This window comes from Candoia aspera, chromosome 17 (genome assembly GCF_035149785.1).
Source record: "Candoia aspera isolate rCanAsp1 chromosome 17, rCanAsp1.hap2, whole genome shotgun sequence".
NCBI lineage: Eukaryota > Metazoa > Chordata > Lepidosauria > Squamata > Boidae > Candoia > Candoia aspera.
The window spans coordinates 7,120,124-7,148,070 of record NC_086169.1 but is presented as its reverse complement, the minus strand read 5'-3'; the positions used below and the strand labels follow the sequence as shown (position 1 = coordinate 7,148,070).

The 27,947-nt window shown below is 50.9% G+C and overlaps 3 protein-coding genes across 3 annotated transcripts; all 3 read right to left on the bottom strand.

The window, feature by feature from the left end:
- Window positions 1-375: 375 nt before the first annotated feature.
- FAM89B (family with sequence similarity 89 member B) lies at window positions 376-8,116 on the bottom strand. The gene is made up of 2 exons (XM_063316829.1): window positions 7,791-8,116; window positions 376-2,596 (listed from the first exon to the last, which is right to left on the bottom strand). The coding sequence occupies exons 1-2, from the start codon at window positions 8,076-8,078 to the stop codon at window positions 2,312-2,314; spliced, it is 573 nt and encodes a 190-aa protein (XP_063172899.1). The 5' UTR covers window positions 8,079-8,116; the 3' UTR covers window positions 376-2,311.
- A 2,170-nt stretch (window positions 8,117-10,286) lies between these two features.
- ZNRD2 (zinc ribbon domain containing 2) lies at window positions 10,287-26,676 on the bottom strand. Its single transcript, XM_063316970.1, has 5 exons — window positions 26,571-26,676; window positions 12,253-12,356; window positions 11,949-12,100; window positions 11,423-11,507; window positions 10,287-10,826 (listed from the first exon to the last, which is right to left on the bottom strand). Exons 2-5 carry the CDS (start codon window positions 12,269-12,271, stop codon window positions 10,450-10,452), a joined length of 633 nt encoding a protein of 210 aa, XP_063173040.1. The 5' UTR covers window positions 12,272-12,356; window positions 26,571-26,676; the 3' UTR covers window positions 10,287-10,449.
- RBM14 (RNA binding motif protein 14) lies at window positions 19,524-27,013 on the bottom strand. The gene is made up of 3 exons (XM_063316969.1): window positions 26,571-27,013; window positions 21,594-22,869; window positions 19,524-20,409 (listed from the first exon to the last, which is right to left on the bottom strand). The coding sequence occupies exons 1-3, from the start codon at window positions 26,917-26,919 to the stop codon at window positions 20,187-20,189; spliced, it is 1,848 nt and encodes a 615-aa protein (XP_063173039.1). The 5' UTR covers window positions 26,920-27,013; the 3' UTR covers window positions 19,524-20,186.
- Window positions 27,014-27,947: the final 934 nt, after the last annotated feature.

Below are 27,947 nucleotides of genomic sequence, written 5' to 3'. Positions count from 1 at the left end.
GCTTTCATCTTGAAACAACCTTGTCCAGTTGGATGCCTCCTGGCAAGGCAGCGCTTGCTGGGAATCGCAGAATCGTGGGGCTGGGACTCCCAAGGATCATCTAGTCCACCCCTCCATGATGGGCAAGAAAACCAGTTAACCGCCCTTGAGTCATGGCAGTCCAGCTGCTTCTTCAAAACCTTCAGAGATGGAGAAGCCACAACTGCTGCAGACAGGTTGGTCCTCTGTGGCACAGATTTTACCCTCTGGAAACTTTGCCTAATTTTTCAATGAAATCCAGGTAACTGCAACTGTTTCTCCCGTCCTATTTTCTGTGAGATTCCTATCACTATCCTATCCTGTGCCTGCAGCTTGGAATGAAAGACAGCCTGACCCTTTGTTCAAGAGACCAAGACACTTTATTTCCCACCTCCCACGTTTGCTGTGACGGACCCCATTGAAAAATGGCCCGTCCAGCTGCCAAAATATTAGTTAACCACCCAAGCTTTGCCCTCAATCCCCAAAGGGTGGAAAGAAAGAGAGGCAAAGGTTTCGCATCCCCTTATCCTCTTCCCAAAGCCTCCTGGATATTTCAAGGCTCTAAAAAAAACCAAATACTACTACTATTAGAAAACAGTATGCAATTAAATACTTTGCCAAGATGGCGGGTTATGCAACCTGGCCGTGGCATTAACAGTAATAAAATCCAGCCAATGCAAGTATGGCCAGATTAAAAAAAAATCTAACAAATGTTGTTGTATACAGCACATTCCTAGCTAACTATTCCTTATTAGTGTGCAATTGAGGAGGAGGAGGTGGGATAATCAGCCCCTACTAAGGAAGTTAACGTGTATCATGCAAAATCCTATTTGGTTGCCCACCCTGTGCGGGTTCACACACGTTGTGCAAAGCCACCATTTGCTGAATAAGCCATACCACGTGTCTCCTTGTCCTAAGCCTTAAACCAGAGCTCACAAACCAGCATAGCTTGGCTCACCTGACATGCTAAACCAAAAATAAATAAAATCCATTATAACTTAATGGCACGGGGCAGCAATTCAGACCTCCCATGCACCGTTTTCAACATCTCAGCCCCATTTCTAAGTTTACGCTAAAGATTTTCAGCAGCAAAATGCCAGAAGCAAAGAGAAGGTGCGTCAGGAAGAATTCCCCCCAACCCACCCCCCATTTCTGCCCCCATCACCCCTCTCTTGCAAGCTTCAGCTGCAAGCAAAATAAATTTGCAAGGCAGGTCTTTACAGTTTTAAAACAGAGAGCCCTTGCCAAGGCCATCCAGCAACGGCGGGAATCGAAGCTCGGATCCTCAGAATGCAAGCTGGGGTGGCCATCCCTGTTTGAAAAGAAATTAAGTTCCTGGTCCTCATGATTCTGACTAGTTATAGGGACATACTAAACCCAGGAATTTGGGCAAGCAAAGTTTCTGCCACTGCATTGCAATTCTTGCTCCCTGAAGGAATTGGATGCCATTAGGACTGAAGGGGGGCAGACGAGGATTGGCAAAGAGAAGCACCCCGAATTTCATTCATCCAGAGGAAGCCTGGCAGTAGGGGGGAAGAAAGAGACAAGGCCTGGACCTCGGAGAGATGCAGAAAAGCCTTTCATTTCTTCTAATATCAAAAGAGCTTCAGATGCGAACAGCACCCCCAGCCAAGGACAGGAAATTTTGGTAAACCTCTGCCCAATTTCACCTTGTGGAGGCCTGCATTCTGGAGAACTGCCAGAGCAATCCTCTTTTTTTCTCCCAAGCCATAACATTCTTGAGGTCAGCTTCCCCAAATTTAGTGCCATTCCAAAGATTGGTCTTTTTTACTGCACGTGGGCTGAAAATTCTGGAAGTTGGTGGTCTCCAGATCCTTGGGGGAGGCAAGCTGCAAGACAGAGGACCATTTGCAGGAGAAACATCATGCCCAGGATTTGACCGGACATCCAAGTGATGTTAATCTGAACCCTTTCCGTGTCTTTCCCAAAGCTTTTTCAAAGACGATCCCAAAAGGGAGGACAATCGGACAGTGAGACTTCCAGCTGGTGTTGCAATCGGGGCCGTCCGCTTCGAAGTGCCTGGTGAGCGGGGAGGGCCACCTGCATTCTGCCGTGAAACCCTCTCTCTCCCCAGAAAAAGGAAGGATAAATCCCGTAGCTTTCTCAGGGGGAACCGGGTAGGAAAAAGCCCAGGAGCTAAGTGGAAAGCTGGAAAACAGCTTGCTTGTTCCAGAGCAACAGAAAACATTATAAACCGTGATGCCTTTTCCACCCCTAAAATTCCAATGGGTCTTTCCTGAGGCTGTTTTCCAGGTGGGGAAAAACGCCCGGCTCAGATCGCAATGTGGAAAGAATCCTTCAGCCACTGGTCCCGGGAGTTTTGAGGCTGCAGGAAGCGCAGCTGCTGAGCCGGAGGGAGATCCCGCTGCCTGTCCGGACTCACCGGGTCCAAGTCAAAATCTTCCTCCTCGTCCGAGAAGCCGTTTTCGGCAGCCAGGCTCCCTTCCGAGTGCAGCGAGGATGACAGGTCTTGGAAGAGGCTTTTGTACTCCTGAATGGACTCATACAAAGACCAGAGCTGGCAAAGAAGGGACATGTCCAGCTGCCGAAGTCCCACCTGCAGCAGGGAACAAAGAGGAAAGGGGTCAGCTGCTGGGCCCCCACGATCCAAACCAGTGGCTAGTTGGGTGGAAAATCCTGCCTCCATCAAGAGCTGTAGCTTCTAGATCGGCGTTTCTCAACTGTGGCAAATTTAAGATGGGTGGACTTCAACTCCCAGAGTTCCCCAGCCAGAATTCTGGGAGTTGAAGTCCACCCAACGTAAAGCATGTTGGCTGGGGAATTCTGGGAGTTGAAGTCCACCCATCTTAAAGCATGTTGGCTGGGGAATTCTGGGAGTTGAAGTCCACCCAACGTAAAGCACGTTGGCTGGGGAATTCTGGGAGTTGAAGTCCACCCATCTTAAAACAAAGTGCCAGACAACATGCATCAAAGTAATCAAAATGGCAGGCCGAGGAACAGGGCCCAGATTCTCCTTAGCCAAGAATGATTGTAGCTAGGAAAGTTGCGTTCACCCATCTTTCTCACTGAGCCTAGTGACCCTTGCTGATTCTGGAAGCTAAATAGGATTGGCTGTGGTTAGTCCTTGGATGGGAGACCACCAGGAAACCATGAGAGGCTGAATTAGGTGGTCCAAAAAACCCCCAAAACCCACTCTGGAAAAACTAAGAGCAAACCAAGAAAACTCCATGGATGTTTCTGTGCAGTCCCAAGGAGTCCAACTCAGCTCAAAGGAACCTTTAACGTTTCTTTTTTTAAGGAAATCTGCTCTGAATTTAAGGTGACACTATTACAAAAAGCAAGATTTAGACAGAAAGCACAAATTGGTCCCCCTTTACCATTTTCCCCTGAATCTGAGCTGATAACCTTAAAAGTAAATTAGGTAAAGGTAAAGGTTTCCCTTGACATTAAGTCCAGTCGTGTCCGACTCTAGGGGGCGGTGCTCATCTCCGTTTCAAAGCCGAAGAGCCGGCGTTTGTCCAAAGACACTTCCTCCGTGGTCACGTGGCCGGCATGACTACACGGAATGCCGTTACCTGCCCGCTGAAGCGGTACCTATTAATCTACTCACATTTGCATGCTTTCGAACTGCTAGGTTGGCAGGAGCTGGGACTAGCCACGGGAGCTCACCCCGGATTCGAACCGCCAACCTTCCAGTTGGCAAGCTCAGCAGCTCAGCGGTTTAACCCGCAGCACCACCGCGTCCCCCAAAAGTAAATTATGTGGGTGAGAAAAACAGCGTTCCTTTCAGAATAAATACAGCAACATATTAAGAGTTAAAAATAAAATTAAATAAAAATGGTTTTTAAAAGCAGAGTTTGAAAACAAAGCTCTCAAATCAATGTTTTTCCAAAGAACCCCAAAACGATGTTTTTTGTAAGATGCCTGGAGTTGCAGAGTTTTAGTAGGGCAGCTATGTACATTTCTTAAATAAGTAAATAAACAAAAAGTAAACAAACAATTAGTATAAAACTGGATTCTGGGATTCCTTCCTCTGACCCTAAAATAATGTTCTTCAGAATAAAGAAGAAACAGCTTTTACATTAATTCCATGGGCTTTTGCTGCCCCCTGCTGGAAAAACCCTTCACAAGCTTTGCACACACTGTCAGCAACCCTGACTTTTTTTCCCTATCCAATTTCATTTGATTTGATGAAAGTGAAATCCCGTTACAAATTACTTCCAAACAGAATATGGGAGTCCTCGGTGCGTGGCGTGGGGCATGCAATCTTTTGCAAATGCCCAATAATTTCATTTCTGCCCAAAACTGATGCCAGACAGACAGACAGCTCTCAATTCTTGCAAACAAAACAGATGGCAGAGCTAATTCCATCTTTCCTGTTTTAATGCATTTCTGAGATGCGTCCAAGCCTTTTATTATACATGCATCCTATCCTTTTAACACGGTACACTTTTATTTGGGAGGTAGACAAATCAAGGTAAATCCAATCTAGGAAAGTTATCCAGATCACTCTTTTGGTTTATTTGTTATCCCTTTTAATTATTAAGACATCAGCCGGTTTCATTTGTATGTCCAGCGTAGGATCTTTTTCCATATCATTCTTGCAGCCTGACATTTTTAAATCCACTTCCAGATCAGTGTCAGTCTTGTCAGATATAACTGGGTCCTCTTTCATAACATCTTTTAAAACAATCTAGCTAACTACACTCTTAAAATTAACTTCTGGGTTCCTTGTTCATAAATATCCTTCAGTACGTCCAATGTTTTTGGACCAAGTATTTTGCTTCATTCTGTATTAGTAAGTCAAATTTAAGTGTTCTTCTCTTTTAATTGTAATCTTTAATTCCTTCTGGTTCCCTCTAGTGTCCAACCTTCAAAGTCTCATCCTATCATGTTTTTTTAAAAAGAGAATTCAAAACAAAAGCATTTTCCCACAGCAAAGATCCCTATAATTAATTCCAAAATCTTACTTCAAATCCATCTGGACCCTTAGTCCACTTTCCAACTTTCCAAAAGTTCTAATCACCCTTTTGCTGTTTATTCCAAAAGAATTTTTAAAAAGTCCTTAAATTTGTATTTAAAACTTCTTTCCCTAAGGATTGAAGGAAACTCACCCCTGTTTTCAGACTTGTTGATCCAAAGGTTCCTAATAGCTGAAAAGCAGTTAACAAGCAATATCCAGAAGCGATAAGAAAAGGAAGTATGTGAATTTAGGGTTCTTTTGAAGGCGCCAACCACGGTTTGAGCAAGATGGTTGTTCCCTCACCTCTCAGAGCTCCAAACCCACCAGACACAGCTGGCGGTCTCCTCGCAAGGAGCAACTGCCTGGAGCACTTGTGGGTGATCTCGAGTCCTCTCCTTGTCCAGAGAGGAATTACAAAGAGTCAGTCTGCTCGTTTTAATGTGGTCATTTTTCTGATCTGAGATGCTATTTATTTTTGCATTAGTACTTGTCTTTCTAACAAGCATTCACAGAACAAAAGCTTAGTTTATCAGCTATCCTGCATAACCGCTCAGTAACTCCTTAGCTGTGTTAGCACGGTATACAAATCCATGGTTTGTTTAACCATAGGTGACTGAGTTAAACCCAGTTAGCTGACTTCAAGCAAACCAAACCCTAATCTAATTTCACTGATTATGTTCGCACAGCAGAGCCCTAAAAATAACCAAACACTGCTTAGCCTAGGATTTCGCCTTATACTGACATTTCCTAAAACTCGCACCCAACTTCAGCTCTTCCAAACATCGTTTCTTGGTTCTACAACCTGGACTGTTCACAATTCAAGATGTTTTAGAGGGGGTCGAACTGTGAGTGAGTGGCAGATATGGTGCACCTTTGGAAAAGTGAAAGAAAAAGAGGGGAATCAAGATCTGAGAGCAAAGGAAGTCAAGCCCTGAGGTTGCAGATCCACTTTCATCACACCCCTGCAGGATCATTAATATTCATCAAGTGATCTGGTAGTAAATGGTTATTACCTTTAAAGCCCTACATGGCATGGGGCCAGGTTACCTGAGGGACCGCCTCTTCCCCATTACATCAACCCATCCCACCCATCGTGCGGAGAGGGCATGCTGCGGACCCCGTCTCTAAGAGAATTTCATCTGGCGGGGTCCAGGAGGCGGGCCTTCTCCGCAGTAGCTCCCGCCCTGTGGAACACGCTGCCCCCGGAGGTGAGATCGGCCCCATCGCTCCTGGCCTTTTGGCGGAGTCTGAAGACCTGGCTCTGCCGCCTCGCTTGGGGCGGAGAGGGGAGTAGAGCTACATGGGGATGGTTGCTATAGACCACTCCTCCCACACTCGGACTGTTTTAGATTCTTCACCACCTGGATTCTTTATTTTTACCTTTATTTATATTATTTATTATTGTATTGTATTCTGTGTATTTTATGGTTGTTGTTTTTAATTGCTTGTTGTAAACCACCCAGAGTCCCCCGACCGGAGGAGATGGGCGGGGACAAACTAGATAAGCAGATAGATAATTAAGTAAGTAAGTAAGTAAATAAAGGTTTAGGGGGAGATGAGCGGTCATAAAAATATGATAAATAAATAAAATACAAAATATAAATGGACAAAGAGCCACACATAACATTAAAGCAGCCTATAACTGCAGTCGTGCTCACAACCCATCTTTACGTCCGTCTTTCACAGTTATGGCAACATCGGGAAACCACATTAGAAGTACACCGAAGATGACTGGGTTCGCACGGCCATAAACTCAGGTTATCAAAACTCAACGGCTGGTTTTGCAGAACGTGAGGCCCAAGTGACGTCACCCACATTCTGGTTTATCCCCACTCCCCGAGGACGAGGGCTGGATCTTCCCAACACCTTGAACATCAATGTCCTGACCTCATTTCACTCTGGACAAGCTTCTTGTGGGCACACAGCCATCCTGTAGTTAGAAAGTCAGGTGGAACTGCCTCAGGAGGGCGTCCAAAAGCATGATTGTCTCCGACCAAGCCACTTTCACTTCTCTTTATCTGGGTTTCTGTGTGTTGCTAACCCAGTTTTTTCCTTCTAAATACATGCCCGTACGCTCACGCAGAGACACACAGAGAAAGCGCCGACAGAGTTTATAATGTGGCTAGCAAAATCTTGACTCGGGATGGTATTTATTATTATTTATTGACTACTGTGAATTCATACACGCAGTCTCATGCCCACTCCCGAATGGCCTTGCAAGCTTTCCCCTCCACGGGATGAATGAGAACGGGAATTTCTTGGCTTAGTGGAAAGCTCTTTCTGTACTGAAGGCGGCTGAGCGGGCGCCCCGTCCTGCCCTGAAAATTCAGCCCTGAAATCGCCAAATATGAGGGAGGGAGGATGAAGTTCCCATGCAGATCCGACCCTCTTCCTCACCTACCTTGCAGGGCTGTTGTGTGGATGAACCCAGCAAGAACCCCAGCCTAGGCTCCTCGCAGAACCCACGGATAAACTTTCGAACCTGAATGACAAGGGCTAAACCGCTCCACCGAGTCCGGCCTGCCAATGATGACGACGCAACCCGCTAATTTTAGACCCACAATTTCATGGCCTTTTGCGCAGCTGGCGAGAGACGCCAGGCTGCCTTTAACCCGGGGGACACGTGGGCAGCCGGGTGCTTCTCTGCCCGGCCAAGGGAATGTGGCTGGTGCAGACGTGGCCGTGGCATGCAGGGAGGGGGGCGCTCTGGGGAGGGGGGCTCGGGCAGGGCAGGGCCGGGCCGGGCAGGGCGGAGCTGCCCCCAGGCATGGGGGGCCCGGCCCCGCCGCCAGCTGCGCCCGGGCGAGCGGGGGCGCGGCCGGCTTACCATCTCCTTGCGCAGCACGGCCAGCGCCGCGTCCAGGTTGGCGGGCCTGGCGCGCGGCGGCGGCGGCGGCGGCGGCGGCTTCTCCCCGGCGGCGGCGGCCTGGGCCTGGGCCTGGCGCAGGTCGTCCTGGATGCGCGACGTCTTGCTGTAGACCTTCTGGATCTCGCGCCACGAGCCGCCGCTGGAGTTGAGGATGCCGCTCAGCCCCTTGGGCAGCGGGGGCAGCCCCTCCAGCGCGCAGGCCTGGCCGGCCGGGGGCTCCGCCGGCGAGGGCGGCAAGCCGGTCATGGCCCCGACCAGGGCGGCCGCGGCAGCCGGCCACCAGAGCGGGCGCGGCGGCGCGCCCAGCGGGCCATCGGCGGAGGGGCGCGCGGGGCGAGGCTCGGGCGCGCGCACGCGCGCGCCGGCGCTCGGGCCACGCTCAGAGGCACTCTCGCCCCGCGGGTCCGGCTCCCCCGCCCGCTCGCGGCGAGGAGAAGCGGCCGCGCGCCGGCCTTTGTCCGCTCGGCCGCGGCGTGCGCGCCGGGACGCCGCCGCTTAAAGGGCCCGCCGCGCCGGGCGCGTCCGACGGGGGAGGCAGCGCGGCCTCCTGCTCGGCGGGTCCGCCCGGCTGCTCTCCGGAGAGGGGCCCTTCCCCGGCCGCCGCCTCTGGGCCCCGCCGCGGGCACGTTGACCGGCTCCGCTTTCCTCCTTTGCGGACAGCAGCCCAAGCCTGCGTTTCTGCTCTTCAAAATCCGAGCATGGCACGTTAGGTGAAGCCGCCTGTTATTGACCCGCTCGTGGGAACTCGGGCTACAGATCAGCGTGTTGTGCCAATACGACCCAGTTTTGGGGTGGCAGAGGGGGAAACACGGGACGGTGCCCGTTTTGACCGGCTGCTGAGTGAGATGGGCCAGGTCCTGCTCTACGGTGCGCCCCAAGCGTGGGGGCGCGGCACCCCTCTGAACAACGGGCCATCTGTGGATCCTCTTTCTGGGGGAAAAAAGGAAGTCCCCCCCTTTTTTTTTCAGTCTGGAGGAAGAGCCCAGAGAGCTGCAGCACATTCTGAACACGCACCCCGGCCGGCTGGGGACCCAGAAACAGCCAGATGGAAGGGCAGGAGCGGGCCCCCAAAGGTGGCCTCCACAGACCCACAAAACACTCTTTATCAAAACACCAACTCTGACCAACCCACCTAAACCCCCATAAATAACAATCTAAAAATTGTATGAACAGGTGCCATGGATCATTTTTGCTCCCCCACAGGAAATCCAGAATTGATTGTGGCAAAATCAGACCGTTTCAAGGTGGACCGCGGGAGAAACCACTTGCGCTGGGCTTCTTTTGGGGTAAAAGGACAAATCCCCACCAGGACTGCATCAGCTTCAAGGCTCACCAGGGTCCAGCAAGGCAAATTCCCCCCCCCCCCCGCTTGCCCAGCTGGTTTCTAGTTATCCATCTTTTAGGATGGCAAAAGCTTGATGTGCTCTTTGCTCTCAACCCACAGCTCTGGAAGACCAACCGATTCCCAGAGTTTGGTTATTTGTCTTCCGTGCTAGTCTTCTGGAGTTTATTTATCATATGGTGTAGCAGTTTGGTGTTTATGTGCTTTTTTCTTGCTGGGAAATCCTTGTGAGGTCCAGCAGCCAGATGTGTAGGCTACTTAGCCGTGAGAAGTCACATTGCCCGGGGTGCACCACAAGGAGGCTAGTCTACGTTGCACGGAGCTGAGCTGAGCTGAGCGAGAGGGACTGGCCCAAGGGCACCCAGCCAGCTTTTGTGCCTCAGGCGGGACTAGAACTCACAGACTCCTGGTTTCTGGCCCAGCACCTTAGCCACTAGACCAAACTGGCTCTCTTGGAGTTTATTACACTTATGCAAACCCAGGCAGAGTAATCTACAGATTCCTGAGTGTAGGATTCCCCTTATTCAATCACGTTTGACCCACCTCAAGTATCACACTTCCCCTTCTCCCTCTTATGTGTGTCAGTTGGATAAAAGCATTCCCCATTCATTCCGCTGAACAAGGCCTTCCATGAATTGATTTAATTTTATTTACTAGAATGTCTAAGATGCCTGAGAGAAGAAAGTTGCCACTTCTCAGCTCGTAGCTTCTTTTTCATGTATTTTTTATTAAAAGTTTCGAAACAGCGGGACCACAAACTTGGCCTCTCACACTCCATACAGGCAAAACCCTGTGTCACACCCGATTCCTTCACAACCAGCTGAGATTTGACACAACCCAGCACAATCGTATCTTGTGCCTTGAAACTTAAGGACAATCCTGTTTTAACGCTTCATGGACAATCAACCGATAAACCCAAATCGTTGGATGGCAAGCGGGATGTGGGGCAGACCTATGCTGAAGAGTCTGCAGGAGCCCCACATTTGGTGCCCGAAATGTGGCTAACCCCAAACCAATCTAACTTGTTATCTAATTCCTTCCTTGCCCCAGATTAGAAAGATCATCTTACGTGCAAATCCTCTGGAACATTTCCCAAACGTCGGGACAATCTGAACGAGGCAAAAAAGCTCACATTTTAATTAGAAGGGAGAGCCCAGCCTTGTTTAAACCATACAGACTCTAAGGTGAACAGGGAAGATCCTCTGGTGCCCCAGGCATGGCCAACGCTCCATTCCCTTCCATGGCCTGGCATTGGCTATTTCAAGCTGGGCATCCTCACTGCTGCAGCTGCTTGACGCCCTTGAGAGCTTCTGTGCAAGAACAGATGAGCGAACAAAGCTGGATGCTTGTTCCAATGGTGGTAGTTTCCTGAAGCTGATGGCTCGCCCAGCTGATCTTCTGCAGAAGGGCCTCCTCTGCTGCAGCCAGGGGGCTGAGAGTCAACGGAGCAGCAGGTGCAGCAACAGACACTGGAAGGGCTGGGGCAGGGGCGGATGCTCTGAGTCCTGAGGCTGCCCCTTCGCAGTGCTCTGGGCGTGGCACCTGGCGGGCCGATGGCAGAGAGGACAGGCACTCGGTGGAAGCAACTCCATCAGAGTTAGCAGCCAGCTGTCGTTCTCGCACCTGGGAAAGAGCTGCCTGTGCATTGAGTGCTAGAGGGAGAGAAAGAGCACAGAGGTGGTAACATGGGCTGCACTTCTGGGCTCAGCAACAAGCACTGCCTGGGACAGTTGTAAAGCCCAGGAATCTTTTCATATACGCTGGAAAAATCTGTCCAGTCTCCAGCAGCAATTTAACACTGAGATGCTCCTGATCAGGTGCAGGCTCTTCTGTGACAAAAAAGAGGTTTTTCCCCCCCTCTGGTTTGCTCAGAAATCAACTACAAACAGAGCTGCACAAATATAAGAACATCTCAGTTGTCAGAGCAGCACAAAGTGTGCAGCAGTTGTATTTTAAGCAGCAGTTGCAGAAAACCACCACCAAAAGCCCCTTTTGTGTATGAACTGCATTCCACAGCTTATAATCTACTGATGCAGAATTAACAGTTGAAGCTGCTCCCAACCAAAAGGAAGATCCCTTTAATTTTCTGACACCCTCCCAGTTCATTCCAATTCAGGGCTGCAGAAGCATAGAACAGCTCCCCCCTCTCAAACGAGCACAACAGTTTTGCTTCATAACAGTGTGATACCCTCAGAAGGGACCAGACTGGCCCAGAGGAACAACCGCCCTCTTCCTCTGCCTGCCGTACCTGGATTGTCCTTGTCAACATCAGAGTTAAGCTCTTGGCAGGTGACACAGTACAGCTTCTTCTGCTTGTCTTGCAGCAAAATGGTCTGGAAGGACAAGGTGGCAAAGGGAGTGGGAGGAGAAAAGGGTAAAGCCAGAGCTGGTCTGCCAATGCTGCACCATGGGCATGCAAGGGAGAGCAGGACCCCCCCCCCTTTCTTGCCAAAGGAAATGGCTACCAAAGGCTTTTTCACACCTGGCCTGCCCAACACCACATGCCCCCAACAGGCCCTGGAGAAGGGTTCGAGGCGACACCAAGCGGCCTGGCGTCTCCTTCAGCCTCATCTCGCCTGAGCCGCCCCTCGCCGTGGGCAGGACCTCGTCTTCCTCAGCCTTCTTCGCTCTCCCCGCGGCTTCTACCTGTGGCGACCGTCAGGGGGAGCCTTTCTGCCTCGCAGGCGGCGGCGGCGGCGGCGGCGAGAAGAAAGCCCCGCCCGGGCACTCTGCACGCGCCCAGAGGCGGCCTTCCCTCCCTCCGCCCCGCTCACCCCGCACTCCTCGCAGCACTCGCCCAGCATGCGGTAGCCCTTCAGCAGGTACTCGCTCATCAGCTTGCTGATCTTGTCCTGCCGCTCGCGCCGCGCCTGGATCACCTTCAGCTCCGCCTCGGAGGGCGGCTCCCACTCCGCGTCGTCGCGGCCTGCGCCGGAGAGGAGGAAGCCGCGGTCAAGGCCAGGCCTGGGGCGGGCGCCCGAATCGCCCCCCGCCCTCCATCGCCTCTCGCCGGGACCCCGAACCCGTCGTCGGGCCAGAGACCCGTTATCATGGCGACGCCTCCCCTCCCCACCGTACCTGCCGCGTTCAGCGCCATTTTTCCCTTCTGCCGCAACTTCCGGCGCTAGCCACGCCTCCCTCCGTCCTGGCGCAGGAACCGCCCACCTCCGGGTAGGACTTTCCTACGGAAGGAAAAAAAACTCTCTCGCTTTTCAACGTCCTCCGGCAACTGAAAAAGCCACACAAAGGTTCCGGGAAAAGCTTGTTCTCACGTCGTCTCCGGTTTGGGAAAGCTCGTGGAGCCTTTTCTTTGCTAAGAAAAAAGTGGCGTTTCCGCCAAATATTTGATTACTGGCAATCAATGTGGGCTCGGGCCGAGATTCCAATTCTTTTTGTCACAGAAGCTTCCTGGAACCCGGAGGAGTATTAGCAGCTTTTCCAACTGACAGATTGTATTTAATGGCACAAGCTTTCGGGAGCTGCAGCTCAGTTCGTCAGATGCATGGAGTGGCTAAACTTCTGTGGGAGCTGAAAAGGGGATTGAGGAAAGCAGCGAGTGGGAGCACGGCTGGTGAGGCGGAGGCAAGGCACGCGTGGGAGAATTTACATGGCGTGCATCAGCTAGCAACGGTAGTGTGTCAAAACCCAGTGTCCGGTCTTTCAAAGGTGGCTGCATCTTTTGATGTGCTTGGCAATTTCTCGTGCTAAGGTGCCCGTGTGGTTTTGTTATTCTAAAATGACAGAAATCTGTAATTGAGTGTTCCGCAAGATTAAAATGTCCCGATATTACTTCGTCCTTGTTTTGAATCCTGTCCTATGCAGAATCCAGAGGTACATTGCTGGCAGAGGAGGGCACATGCCAGATTGGAGGAACAGCATACAAAGGCACCTCGGATCTTGCATGTGGGCTTGCTGGGGCCTGCGATGGGGCCGTTGGCATAAATGAAGGGCAAAGGAGACATCTGGGTTTGTGGCAGGGTCTGGGTCCCATCTTGATGAAACTACACCAGCATCATAGAGCCAGAAGCTGCTGAAGTCACACACATTGAAAGGGTTCAGGCTATTTCAGAAGGTCTTGACATGTACAACGGCTTTTTCGTGTATTACAGATGTTAACTGAGGTAACACTGAGGTATTTGTCATCTGTCCCACATATAACCTGCATCTGCATAACCATCTTCCCCCCACTCCCGTTGTCACATCCCCTTTTCAAATCCTACATCAGTTTAACCACTCTGTGTGTTTGGTGAAATGAGCTAGAATGCACAAAGTCTTATACCTTTGTAGAAAATTTGTTAGTTGGGAAAGGTGCCACCAGACTCCTTTGGCTACCATGGAGTGACACAGAAGCTTTTAGGGTGACTTTGGAAAGGTGGGATATAAATCTAATAAACACAATCCAAGATAATCTAGATACGATTCCTCTTCAGGCTGCCTGTTCATGATGTCTAACTCCTATCAAGGACTCCTGATCGGAGAAGACTTATCTTTCTCCAAAATCTGTGAGCGGAGTCACCAAAGGTTTCAGGCTTCAGCCCAGATCTGAAAGAGTAACTGGAAAACTAAGAATAAGATAATGACAACCTCGCAAGCCAAAAGGACGGCTTTGTTGAGAAATATCCTTTAAAACAACAGCTGAATGTTTGGGAAAGGCTTAATCCAGTAAACTGAGGTGGATGGTGAACGAGGGGGACTGCCTGAGGTCGAAATGGCTTCAAATACAAGATTTTAAGGGCTTTCCCCTATCCGTGAAATGCAACGTGGCACATCCCGGGCAATAGCCAGGAGGGCTCCCTCTTCCAGCCCAGAAAGGCAGACCCACCCTCGACAGCGCCCTTCAGCGGAACGGGGCGGCGGCGCCCACCGAGCCTCCTGCGCGGAAAGGCGAAGCGGGACCTTCTGCTCCGCGGCGGAACTGACCCCGGGACAACCGGCGGGGCGACGCTGGGGCCGCAGCGCCGGGAGGGCGAGCGGTGCCCGAAGGAGCCGCCTTTCGGGCCGCGGGGACTCTGCTCCGAGCGCCGGGCGCGCAGCTCCTTCCGAGCGCCCGCCGTGGCGGGGGCGACCGCGGCGGGGGAGCGCGAGCCCCTCTCGGCGCCTCCGCGGGACGCCCCGGACCATTGGGAGGCTCCGCCGCTCGCTGCCAGCCTTCCCTCCCGCGGCCGCCGAACCGCGATCCAAACTTTGGGGCGCTTTCCCGAGCCGGACGCTGCGCCGCCGCTCCCGGCCTGCAGCTCCCACCTCCGTCCGCCCGCCGCTGGGCCCGCGGGAGAGGGGAGGACCCTGTTCCGAGGCCGGCGAAGGGCGAGGGGTGCGGACAGCCCGGCCCAAGCCAATTCCGGGCCGAAAGGTTTCTACGGGGCTGGCGCTTGAGGGAGGACGCTTGTTTCGGCACTCGGATCCCAGCCTGGTTTGGCGGCTCTCCAGGTTCAAATACTCTGAGTCGTGAAACTCGCGGCCCGCGGTTTTGGCTCAGGCAGGGCGTCGTGTAAAGCCAGCCTAGGGGCTTAATTTGATAAACCATGTTTGGGAATATCTTTAACGTGCAAACGAAGCAGCGACCCATATTTTGGCCTCACTTGTAACGCAGCCCCAGCCTGTTTTTAGGTTAGGGTTCGGGTAAGGCCTGAACCCACGAAAAGGTATAGTTTAGTTAGCCACGCCAAAGGTGGCCTGTGGAGTTTCATACGGAAAGAAACTCCACGCCTGCAGTACTCATATCCCAGGAGGAACTGAAACAGAAGAGATACACGCGTGCACACTTTCAATAGGGATGCAATAGGTGAATTACTACACAGCCCCCCTTTCAGGCAAAGAAACAAACAAAACCGGGACATTATCAGTCCCTGCCACAGTAAGCCACAGACTTTGTAATTTTATAGCACTGTAAGGAGGCAAAAGGAAATACCTCACTTCACCAAAACCTGTGACATTCCTGCTGGAATACCCAAGCCAGGGAGACAACCATGGGAAAACAGAATTAATTTTTTTCTAGAGAAGGAACCATCACAAGTCATCAGGCAGGACTGCTTTACTGCCACGAGGAGCCTTCGAAAGAGAAGGCCCCTTGTCTTTAATCCCATGGGCCATGAGTTTATGGCTAAGGAAGAAATACGGGATTAAAGGGGAAGTCTAAATCAGTTTCTGAACCTTGGCGACTTCGCACGTGCGCGTGTGTGTGGACTTCAACTCCCAGAATTCCCCAGCCAGCATATGTTGATTCAGAAACACTGGTCTAAGTAGTAAAGGTGACAGGAACAGAAGGCTGAACTAGATACACCTGTTTGTGGCCAGAGAAGGCTGGGTTTGCACATGTAAACTGGGTCATTTTTCAGCATGCTGTGGGGAACGGAGGAATCCAAGTATACCAATGTGCTATATTTGTTTGGGCCTGGTGCTGTTTTCGCAGTGTATTTGTGAACACCAAAGAACTGGCTAACAGAATTAGATGCAGGGCAAAAAGATGCTGTTACACACAGAGCATTTTAATCTGGGGCATTAAGGAGCTTATAACTCGAAAAAATCCAGGCAGATAAAGTATGTTTCCATGTTTATTCTAGAGACTGAAAAATGGAAGGTTTGATTCCTCGAGGCTGGATGTCCCTCGTAAAACACATGTCCTCTGCAGGACCACCAAGTTACTCTCATTCACAGGTGCCTCTCACAGTGTCTGAGCCTACCAGGGGTTGGAAACCAGATGCAAGAGCCCAACCATTTCCTGTAGCCCTGCTTAAGGAAAATAAAACGTGTGACACCAGGAAGACCTGCATCAACACCTCGACAAGCCCGGTGGTTCTTTCAACTACATTGCTCACTGTATCTTGCACAACACTGTGCTCAGCTGCCAAGATCCCACTAGCAGAAGAGTCAGCAGAAAACTGAACCAGGCTCCTCCCATCTCCTGGGATGCTTGGGCTGTCAAGGTGCGGATTGTTCGGATAGGCTGTTGGCTTTTCTTGGTTTTTCTTTGGGACCCCTGCAGTATTTCAGCCCATGTAGATAAACCCACCGTTTTAAAGTCTGATGGCAGCGTGCTGTTATTTTTCAGGAAACTTAATTTTCAGAAAACTGTCTTGAAAGAATTTGGTGACTTCTGAGGTCTCATCAAGGGTTTATTTTACAAGCCACTGATACATCAGCTTAACACAGCTTTTCCCCCTCCTCACCTCCAGCTTTAAGCCTTATTCTTCTTGAGGATCCCCCTTCTCTTGACTGAGCTGCCCAGGAATTGATGAAAGGTGAAAGGTCCCCTGTGCAAGCACCGAGTCATGTCTGACCCTTTGGAGGGACGCTGCTTTTGCAGCATTTTCTTGGCAGACTATAGCGGGGTGGTTTGCCATTGCCTTCCCCAGTTGTCACCTTCCCCAGCAAGCTGGGGACTCATTTTACCGACCTCGGAAGGATGGAAGGCTGAGTCGACCTGAGTCGATTCCCGGCCACCCGAGAATCCAGCTTCCGCTGGGATCGAACTCAGGGTGTGGGGAGAGTTTTTGTTTGCAATGCTGCTGCCTACTGCTCTGCGCCACATGAGGCTCATCCAGGAATTGATGGATGAATCTACATGTCATCATGGCCCAATGGTTGATTTTGCAGTTTTGAGATCCACTGTCACTTGGAAGGAGTGGGACTAATACAACGAGCAGCACTGAAAAGGCTTGCTTAACCATCAAGTCATAGGCTGTTGAAATCAAAGCAAGTGACAAACTGGGTCTCTGGCTAGTCAGCCCACACAGCCCACGCCAGTGCCTTTTAGAGGCTATACTCCCAAGTCTTGTGGATCAGGTAGAAACGGCTCAGCCTCTCACCACCGTTAACCAGAAGCAATTTGTTTTAAAAAACAACAACAGAAAGATGCCAGAGTGCCTCCTGGAAGCAGCATTTTCATGATCTTTCAGTGCTGTACAGCTATGAGTTGTTCCAAAATAAATACCCTATGTTTGCATACTATAAAGATCCAATTAAATAGTTACCAACATTAACTGGCTTTTAGCCAGGGATAAATGACAGGATCCGTATTACAATTGCCTAAGAACACACAAAGGTTTTGCTAAGAAACCATACTGGCCAAGTTGAATTTTACCTAAAAATCAAAAATTAAAGTGCCAGAATGAATTTCCTTATCCAAGTGTCTTGCGTTATTTAAATGCCAGGATGCTACAGCACATAATGCCTTTCACAACTTTAAGATTATTTTTATTGCTCAACTCTATCACTTGTTGCAGGACAGCCTTTCATGATGGAGAGAGACAGAAAAACGATTGTGTGGAAAGCAAAACCAGTTTTGTTAAGTTCTTTTAACAGGGGAGGGGGGGCATACTTCTAACCTTGTGACAATGGAGGACCCAAAGTCATTGTCCTTCAGGATCTACCGAACAAAACTTTTTCTCTTGTTATGAGAACCAGTTTCTTTGATCTTCAACACAGATTGGAGTCCTGAAGTGGCTCCTGCTGAGGCTGAACTAAATTAAATTTGTGGCTGTAACTTACAGCAAACCTAGAGTCAATTTCTAAACAGGTTCTACATTAAATTCTCCCTCCCCCTCTGCAATGTGAAGCTGGCCCATGCATTTTCTGTCAACACTTCTACTTAGCTCACGGTGCCAGGAGCTTTCTCCAATCTTTAGGAAGTTTCAGCACCCAAGCGTAAGCAACTCCAAGAGGGGAGTATCACTATCAACATCTGTGTAAGTTCCATTTACGTGTGTGTTGGGGGGATGGATGTGTTAAATCATTTTTTTAGAGCCATGGTCCTGGCCCTCATTATCTATCACAAAGAAACTAAGGATCGCTGCTTTGACACCGCACTCCCAAACCTGAATGGGTAGAAGCTGAAAAGATACCTGGAGACATGATAAAGCCCATCTTCCACAACAGGGATCAAGTCAAACCTCTTCCTTCCCTAGTTGTGCACAGCTTCCCGGCATCCATTCTCAAAACCCGTAAAGACTTGTCTTCAAGCCAGATGACTCCAGTAGAGCTTTTCCAGGAAGAAGATACGCATGGAATAACAATGCAGGCTTCTTTCCCATTATGAACTATTGTGGGAGTGCTGTTTAGGATGGCATTATGGCCCCTTTGGCAGAAAAGGGGCAGTGTTAGCTTCACCTTACATCAGCTCTTTGGGGCCAACTGTGTCTGAGTGAAGTGCTAAATAAGGAGGCAAAACATGCAGATCCCTACAAGGGCCTTTTAAAAAAGGATCAGATACAGAGCCAGAGCACAGCAATTTATACCTTTTATTCCATTTCTAAAAAGCCCGATCCTATAAAAATCTGTGTAATATTCTAGTTTACTGGGAAAGTCACAAGCTGGGACCGCCTTTACCTTTCTACATTTGTTAAATTATTATGGGCCAAGCTTGTGTTCGGCCCATGCCGCTATTCCGTTGTGCTGCCGCTGTGCTTGACTAGTTCATGGACTATACTTCTAAAATAGTTTTGATGTGGTTCACACCAAGTTTGCTTAGTTTGACTGATTTGTAGTAGAAGCCCAGCCATTAAACCTTGGCTAAATAAGCCACAGCCTAGCACAATGCATAACCCAAGCTTTCGTTTCTGTTTTAAAGCAGGGAAAAAGCTTTCTCCAGCTTCACAGAGAGTTGCCAGGAATCACAACGGCTCCCCTTAAAACTACTTCAGGCCTTCCAGTTTCACGTGCGCATCCGTCTCCTTCCTCCCGTGTTGGGAACTCACCTTTCCTCCTACCCAAGAGAAGCTACATTGTCTTGGTTTCTGACAAATCTAAATCTCCTTTTCGGGGGGAGATGGGTGGTGATAAAATTCGAAGATAAAGAAATACGTAAATAAACAAACAGCAAGAAGGTCGAATGGGACGGAGAGAAGACTGTGATTTATCTCCAGAACACAATGGAAGGACAGAGCTTTGCACAGATTGCTACTGCGTTACACAGGGCTGAGCAACAGCGATTCGTCTTTTAACGCTGCAGGCGCATTGAGTACTCCGCCGAAAGGGTAACACCAGTTCTATGAATGCTATGCACCTTGGAGCGGGAGAGCTGGATCTTAGGAATTCAAATGAATCGGACACGCCTGGTCTGACTACAGATCACCCACTTCCAGTACCCTTTGGCAAAACCAGTCCTCAGAGTGAATGTTTTAGAGCACCGTTTCCCGACCTAAGCCCCTTCAGCTACTCTGGATCGTTAACCCCCTTCACCCACAGCCTGTATGGAAAATGGTCAGGAATGACAGGAAATGTAGGATAAAACATCCAGAAGGACGAAGCTGGGGAAGGAAGACTGGTTTACACAGTGAAAGGAAGACGATGAATGAATGGGTACTTACACACGCGCAGACACCAAAATCATAACACAACCGGGTGTTCTAAAATGTCATTCAGCCCATTTTATTTACAGTAATACCAAAAAAAAAAAAAAAGTATCTAAACTCACTTCTAACATAAGGTTTACTTGCACAGTCTAGACTGGCGTAAATCAATGAAGGATGTGTTACATAAATGCAACTGAGCTGATTTGGAAAGGTTACTCGGTGATTCTCTCAACATTAAATGAAGGTAACAATGTAGAACAGTTTTATTTCTCGTTGGTGGGATCTAGAGAAAGGCCAGACCGAGGAACCGGAAACTAACGTTGTTCTCTGCGAGGCCACCCCCACTCCAAACTTTGGTTTTAAGAGGCTGAATATGCAGCAATGTGAAATGCTCCTGAGGCCGAGCAGAGTGCCCTAATGTTAAGGTTAAGGCAATCACCCCAAAGACTCTTTTATAAAACTGTTTGTCTCGGACAGCATATATGACTCACTAGCCGACTATGGTAAATAGCACACCCTTTACATGGTATAAGAAAGGACAAAAAGAAATATAAGAGCTAAAGTGACCTGGGGCATCCATGATAAAGAAATGTCAGGACTAAAAGGATATTCTGAAATCAAACTGCCCATCGAGGACGCAGCAGCTGGAGTTATGCTCTACGGGTTACGACGGCGGATGCCACAGCAACAGAGTCCCACCCCAGAAGAGACGGGGAAATTCCGCTACAGGCGGCGCTGGTAACTAGCATGCAGCTGCAGTTGTGCATTACGCAAGTAATCGCCATAGGCACCTGCATAACGGGCATCAGACTGCATTTCGGGGAGGCGGCGATAATCCAGTTGAGCCTTTGTTGGCGAATGGCGGTACGCATGGGGGGAGTCTGTTAAACGGCGGAAATCAGAGAGGTCAGATAAACGGCGGTCATCTGAGAGATCAGAATTGTACCTGGTTAAGAGAAGAGACATTTGATGAATAAAAAAAAAAAAAGAAGAGGTCATGGCAAATGCCCCAATAAAACATAAGCTGTGACATGGATGCCCTCCCCCCATCTGGCAGGGAAGGCCACTGACAGGTGCAAGCGCAGAGAGGGGACCTATTAGAAGAATTCAAGGGACAGTTTTTCCTCTGCTACCTTATCCGGCAAGAATTGGAGCTATTTTACCCGTGTCTTGGATGATACGGGTAGTCTCTTCGTGGCTTAGCTATACTTGCTCAAGAAGAGTCCTATGAAATTCCTTCCAGACTTCATGATACTATCGCCCAGAAATTAAATTCTAAGAAGATGGGTAAGGGATCTCAAACTTGTGTTAAGGTCAAGTGCTGAAGCCCGAGAGCACTTCTGACTCCTAGTACCTGCATGGAAAAGTTCCCCGGTAATAACCTGGCAAGGAAAACGCTTTTTAAAATTTCCTCAGGGATTCAGTTATCCTGCCTGATGCTCCACATCGGAACCCTGGACTCAATTCTACCCGATCACGCAACCACCCAAGAATCCAAGCTCTTGGGTGCGGAAGGGGGCTCAAAATACATGGTGCGGTGCACAGGGCAAGTTTTTGCCAATTTGACTGGAACCTAGAAAATTAACACTGGCTTCTCTGAACCAGGGAAAAAGCAAATACAGCCCTTAAGCAGCTGCAACCCTTATCTTCAGGCCAGGTTAAGGAGACTTAAAGCGTCCCTACAACAGGGTTGGCTCAGGAAGCAGAGCTAGCACGCCTTCCAGAGAAACGCCCACTCAGGTATTTTCGGTTCCTAGAAGGTCCACTCTTCTCACATGCAGGTAATTATACTACGCAGATTGGGAGAGGGGTAAATGAAGTAGGAGTGCGACTAACATTTGTTCCCCTTCCCTAAAACAGAAAAGCACAGAAAAGGGCTGAAAGATCAGCTGAGAAGGGGGGAAAAAAATCTGAAGGCAGAACCAGTGAAGCAAAGGGTCAGCGAGCCCCATTCCCAACCCATTCCTATTTTTCAAGCGCACCCCAAATTCGAGGGTGAGAAGGAGACCTGCCACCTCCTAGGAGCCGCAGAACAAAGCCTCATTGGAGTCCCTCTGGAAGTACAGAGAGCGGCTCGGACAGAACATGGGACCGACGTGCATAGCATTACCACCGACTTAAGCCGCGTACCTCTTGTTCATCGCAGCTGCTTTTCTGTAGAGATCCTCACGGCTGCCGCGGGGCGGGGAGAGGCGCGTGCGCTCGTACAGCGGGTGGAGCACTGCAGCTTCTGCCTGAGACATCCCTTGATAGGACGCTGCCTGCTGCGCAGACTGAGCCAGCCCGTTGTACGCTGCGGCCTGAGCTCTGTACCCTGCTGCCACAGGGACAGCAGCAGACTGCTGGGCCGCATAGGCTGCTTCTCCTGGGGCTCTGTAGGCCGTGGGCAACGAAGCGGAGAGCTGCGTTTTGTAGGAAGCCGCGGCAGCTGCAGCCGCGGCATCCTGTATGCTGTAAGCAGCTGCCAGGTTTGCTGCGGACTGCGTCCCGTAAGCAGCTGGGAGAGCAGACGAGGCCTGGGCCCCGTAGGAAGCAGCATGGCCAACAGCGGTCTGGACTCCATAGGAGGCAGGCTGGGCTGAGAGCGCGTGAGCGCTGTACAAGGCCGACTGGCTGGCTGCCGGCTGGGCTCCGTAAGAGGCAGAGAGCGCAGCGGTCTGGGCCCCGTAGGAGGCTGCGTAGGTGGCGGCGGTCTGGGCCCCGTAGGAGGCTGCGTACGTCGTGGTGGGCTGGGCCTCGTAAGAGGCAACTTGGGAAGAAGCAGCCTGCGTCCCGTAGGCTTGGGTGCTGTAAGGGGTTATTGCTGAGGCTGCTGCTGTCTGGGCACTGGAAGACCCCATGGGCACAGAGGCCTGGGCTCTATATGCATTTCCGAGCACGGTCGAGGGCTGGGCTCGGTACATGGCTGCCTGCCCAGTGGTCGGCTGAGGCCTGTAGGCCATTCCAAGCGACGCTGCAGGCTGGTCTCTGTAGGAAGCTTGCTGGGCAGTCATCGGAAGCGCATAGCCCGCTCTTGTGGGCGAGCGTCTCAGGGGGCTCCGGTCCCGCCCAAAAAGAGAAGGGGAGATCTGCCTGGCTTGGCCATTTGAGTCAAATTTGGATAAATTGTTACTGTTCAGCCGCTGCTGATAGTCATAGTCAAGCGAAGAATAAGCCGGCGTTGCCATGGGGAAGGCAAGGTTACCGGTTCTCAGGCCATCGTTCCTGGTCTGGAGTTTCTCTAAAGTTGATATTTTGTTCTTTTCAGCTCCACCGCCAAGCTGGCCAAGGTGCCCAGCAGGCCCCCTTTTATGAGCTTTATTGGAAAGTTCCACGTTAATTCTTTTGCCTTTGATTTCCCTTCCATTAAGGTGTTCAATGGCGGCTCTAGCATCCTCGTCTTTCTCCATGTGAACGAACGCATAGTCTGATAAAGCAGCAGACAGAAGGTTATCAATAAGGGACACATGACATTTCATTACTGGAAACCACTCCTACTTGGATATGCCTCGGACACAAAGAAAAGCCTCAACCTGCCGCATGTCCACTGGGGAGCAGTCCGTGTCTGCGGTAGCTGCTTGGCAATTCTAACAGCTACCAGGAACAAAGAGGGCACTGGCACCTAGCTTAGCACAAGATGCTGAACGTTGCTTTAAACATCTGCCGCCTTAGCGCCAGGGCTCCCCTCTTGCCCACTAACGCCTCTCCTATCTGAAGGATCTGCCCAGCTGGCTCACGGAAAGGAGGATTAATTCCCGGAAGATCACCATGCAGAAGATAGAACAGGTCTGATCTGTTCCTCCGGAGAGCAAAACTAGAACAGGGCTCAGGCAAACACTAGGAGGAATTTCTCGTGAGAGCGGTCTGGCCGTGGAACAGACTGCCTCATGAGCAGCTGGCACTTGTTCTCTGGAAGCCTTTTAGACAGAGGCTGTCCAAGCCGTGCATCAGAGACTGCTCTGAACAGTGAGTGGGACTAAATAATCTCACAGGTTTCTTCCAGTTATCTCGATGGCGCTTCACCTCTTTATTTCACCATATTAATCCCGAATAAAAGAATTGGAATGCTTTGGGCAGGCCACCCCCAGCCAAAAACAGAGAACACAGCCGCTCCTGATTCCCATGCTGCTACTTCACCTGAACTGAAATGTATGGAAAATGCATCAGGTACAGCACAGCTGCCACTGTTTCTAATACTAGGCTGGGCCTTTGTCTTTTAGAAACACTTTAAAATAGTGTGCTTAATACTGTGCTGGAAAGGCTGAAAAATGAAACGATCTGCTATGATGAAACCAGAGGCCTAATCTGGACAACCCACAGTAAATTTGTATTTTCACACGGCTTTAGCCAGTAGAATAATACACAGCTTTAACAAAAATGAATTTCAAGTGACTACAGAAGCTGTATATGGGAAGGAGTCACGTTCCTATGCTCTGCAGAGCATTTCTCTCACACGTGTTTATGTAGCTTAAGAACACAGAATACACGCATCTCTTCCATTTCACATCAGGCACAGGATATAAGTTTGCCTGCTCAGACTTTCACCTACTGGATTCACGTTAGTAACGATATAGACTCAAGGTTATCTGAACTCTTAGGAACAAGTTGTCAAAATTTCTTCCTGCTACTCCAAGCTAATAGAAACCAGAAACCAACCAGAAGTGGGGACTCATGGCTTTCCAACACCGCTGAACATTTTTCTGAAAAATGGACCCAGCTATGCATTACTACTTAATCAGAAACTAAGGGAAACTAAGGTATAAATTAAGAAGCTACAATTCCTGGGTAGCAAGCAACTTTACTCTTGGGAAAACTAACGGCTTACCCTGAAGGGGAATAGCACGGGGGCTATGGAGGAGTATAGAATCCATGTCTGCCATACTGAGAACCCGCTGATAACTGGAGCTGAAGAGGCAGTTGCCTCTGATCACAGTTCTGTACTGAACCGTGTGCTGTAACGCCGGGTCCTACAACTGTACGGCAGACTTGGGAAAGCTCCAAAAGAAACATTTGAACATTTTAACCCCGGATGCTGAAATGATATATTTTCATTCAGTGGCTGAATCGCATGCAAGGCTTTCAAACCAATGGCCACTGGGGGGGGGGGGGGCGGGGGCGGGGGGGGGGGGGAGAAAAACAGGAAAACACAACCACAGCTGGCAACTGTAGGGACTTAAGCTTACATATTCTACAATTTAAATAAAAACAATCTGCATGTCTATATTGGCATCTGAGGGTGCTTCTCAGTTCTTTCATGAAAACAAAGTATTTTCCCACTAAGCCTTAAAAATATATTAATCCATAAATAGTGCAAAATGTTCACTTCTAGTTCACTTGCTTTTCTGACATGCCTTTTTTCCCACTTCCATGTGCATTTATCTAAACCTTATGTCACGTTTGCCGGATCATTTCATACTTTGGCTGGCTCCCTGATGAACCGTGTTGGATTTCCCAGAACTACAATTCCCTTCCCTTGCTCTTTTTCCCTAGGGAAAATCAACCCAAACCTAACCATAGAGAATTTCTGAAAACAGCAGGAGCTAAGCCATACTGTGCCAACTGTGGAGAATGTTGCAAAGGATCTCCAAATTTCCTTTCTGTTTAAGCAAAATCTTATGACTGACAGAAATCAGATCGGCAATGCAGAACGATCTCAACATACCCTGAAACTGGAGACACACATTACTCTCATCATTAAGAAGTGAAAGAAGGGCTTTTTTTTCTGTCAACCACGGAAAACCCTTTTTCCTGGAAACTTGCCAGACTACTTTCATCCTTCAGCCACCAGACAAAAGTTGCCAGACTAACGTGTAACTCAAGACCTACCGGTTGTCGTCACTAAAAAGACACAGGAACCCAATTGCCAGGGCTTTAGAAAGGCAAGGCCCATGTTCACAAAGACTTTGAACTTCATCAGTGATTACTAGCATAGATTACCGCCCCCTCCCGGCTCTCTGCACTGCACTGGTAAAGGAAAAGCCACGCCAGAAAAATAACAAGATTTTTACTGGGCACAAGTCCTTAGCCTTCCTTTTGGCAACAGGCACGAAAACGTCCAGGCCGCTATCTCCAGCCACTCACCCTATCTGAAATAGACACCACCCAGAGGAGAACTCCTGAAGGAGAAGGGGGCGTCGCTGGCGGTTGTTTCCCCAACCCGATGGAGTCAAGAACTGTCGATTCAGACGCCCGACATTCTTGGATGAGGACCCCAAAACCTTTTGGGTTGCCTCAATTTCACCATGGCCTAGTATTACTGTAAGGGGGGGGGGAGACGCTATGGGGTGGCGCCTTCACCCTCTACAACAGGGCTCTCCGCAGAACAAGGCAGGGGATTAACGTTTGTCTGGCCCCAAGAGGGAGGGGGAGAGCGTGGCTCCAAGCATTTAACCCCCCCCCCCAGTTCCTGTTCTTAAATGTGTTGTTGGCATGCTTCCCGAGGCAAAAAGAAAAAAAAAGAGGTTCGCCCTCCCACCACCAGCCGTCCGGGTATTGCGGCCATCGATAGGAGCAGCACATTCTGGCCAAGACTGGAGCCCCCCCGCCCCCCCCCCAAGGCGTTTGCAGGACCAAGAACTGAGCCAGAGGCAGGTCGACCCGTCCCTACCGAGCCACGCCCGCTCTTCGCCGAATCGCCCTCCATTACCAACCGCCGCCCGCGAGGGCACCCGGAGGAGGGACGGCCCCGGCGCTGCGCTCCGTCGTGGGCGGCCCCGGCCGACGAGGGCGCGACCCCCGGCCCCCCCGCCCCGCCCCGCCGCCCCGCCCCGCCCCCCCTTCCGTCGTGCGTGGCAGACCCCGAGCCGGAGGACAAAGGGCGGCCCGTCGCTCATCTTTGCAAACCGCCGCCCGCGGGTGCGTTTGGTCGGCGTCGGAGCTGTCGTGAAAATTAATGAATAGATGAAAAGGGAAACAGGGGTCGTCATTTAAAACAAAAAGGGAAAGGGGGGGTAAAAAAAAAAAAGCACGCGGAAGCGGAACCCTCGGCCCCCGTCCGCCTCCCCCACCGCGCGCGGGGCGGGAGCGGAGCCTCCCTGTCCAGGGGCAGCCTATCTGCGCGAGCGGGAGGCGAGGCCGCTCCGTGCCCAGCCGCCGCCGCCGCCGCCGGCCCGCCGGAGAGGCCGGTACCTTTCACGATGTCGCACTCGACGACGGGCCCGAACTCCTGGAAGAGGACGCGCAGCTCGCCGCTGGTGCAGGCGGCCGAGACGTTGCCCACGAAGATCTTGACGGTGTGCGTGGGCCGCGGGCGGGAGTGCTCGACGACGACGCGGTGGCCGTGCAGCAGGTGCCCGTTGAGCTTGTGGATGGCGCGCTCGGCCGCCGCCTCGTCGCGCAGGTGCACGAAGGCGAACTGCTTCATGAGGGCCACCTTGAGCACCTCGCCCGGCTCGGCCGCCTCGAAGAGGTCGCGCAGCTCCACCTGCGAGGTCTCCTCGGGCACGTTGCCCACGAACACCTTCACGCCCGGGTGCATCGGCTCCCGCTGTCTCGGACGAGCGCGGCCCGCGGAGAACCGGAGGGAAGCGGCGCGGAGGGCGGGCGAGACGGCCGCGCAAAATGGCGCCGGCGAGTGCGACGCGGCTTCGGGGGGGAGGGCGGGGCGCGCCACTGCGCCTGCGCGCCGCCCGGGCACGCGCCCCCGCCGCGAGACGGGCTTCTCCGGAGCATGCGCGGCGCCGCCGCCGCCGCCGCCCCTTCCGGGGCTGGCGGGTGTACGTCGACCGCGGGGCCGAGATACGGGCCGTGCTTTCGCACCACCACGAAGGAAGCCGCGGAGCGCACGCAGCAGTAAATCGACAGAACTGTGGACTCCCCATGGGCAGTGGGGATCTTCAGGGAGCTCGGAAAGCTTCATCCAAGCAGATGCGCCAGTCTGAGGTTCTACAGCTCTATGTGACCGTGCCCTGAAAACCCCCCCATCAGCTAACGTTTCTCACTGCGCTTGCGCAATCCAGCCCCCCCCCCCCCCGCCTTTTAATCCCCATAGACATAAAAGCAGAAGATCGCCTTATTTGTAGGTGGGACTTTCGAGAGTTCTGTCCTAACTAATGGGTTGGCAGTGACAGCTACATACAGGTAGTCCTCACTCAATGACCATTCGTTTAGTCACAGTTCAGACTTAAGACCGTGCTGAAGAAACTGACTTAAAACCGGTGCTCACAGTTACGACCATCACAGCACCCCCATGGTCAACATGATCACGATTTGGGCGCTTAGCAACCGGTTCGCGTTGGTGACAATCACAGCATCCCATGGTCACGTGATCATTTTCGACCAGCAAGCGAAATCAGTGGGGAACTGTGTGATTTGCTTAACAACCACATGGTTCGCTTAACTACCACGGTGATTCACTTAATGATTGCCGCAAAAAGGTCGTAAAATCGGTTCAATTCGCTTAATGACCACTTTGCTTAGCAACCAAAATTCAAGTCTCAATTGTGGTCGTTAAATAAGGACTACCTGTAAATAATGACAACGAATTCCAATTTTAGCCTGCAGTTG

Coding starts and splice junctions, on each gene's coding strand:
- RBM14 (XM_063316969.1), bottom strand. CDS start 26,919: ATGCACCCGGGCGTGAAGGTGTTCGTGGGCAACGTGCCCGAGGAGACC. Junction 22,870..26,570: donor CGAGTGCGACATCGTGAAAG/GTACCGGCCTCT, acceptor CTGCTTTATCAG/ACTATGCGTTCGTTCACATG. Junction 20,410..21,593: donor GCAGCTGCGATGAACAAGAG/GTACGCGGCTTA, acceptor TCTCTTAACCAG/GTACAATTCTGATCTCTCAG.
- ZNRD2 (XM_063316970.1), bottom strand. Junction 11,508..11,948: donor AGTGCTGCGAGGAGTGCGGG/GTGAGCGGGGCG, acceptor TTGTCCTTCCAG/ACCATTTTGCTGCAAGACAA. Junction 10,827..11,422: donor TGTTGACAAGGACAATCCAG/GTACGGCAGGCA, acceptor CTCTCCCTCTAG/CACTCAATGCACAGGCAGCT.
- FAM89B (XM_063316829.1), bottom strand. CDS start 8,078: ATGACCGGCTTGCCGCCCTCGCCGGCGGAGCCCCCGGCCGGCCAGGCC. Junction 2,597..7,790: donor CCGTGCTGCGCAAGGAGATG/GTAAGCCGGCCG, acceptor TCCCTGCTGCAG/GTGGGACTTCGGCAGCTGGA.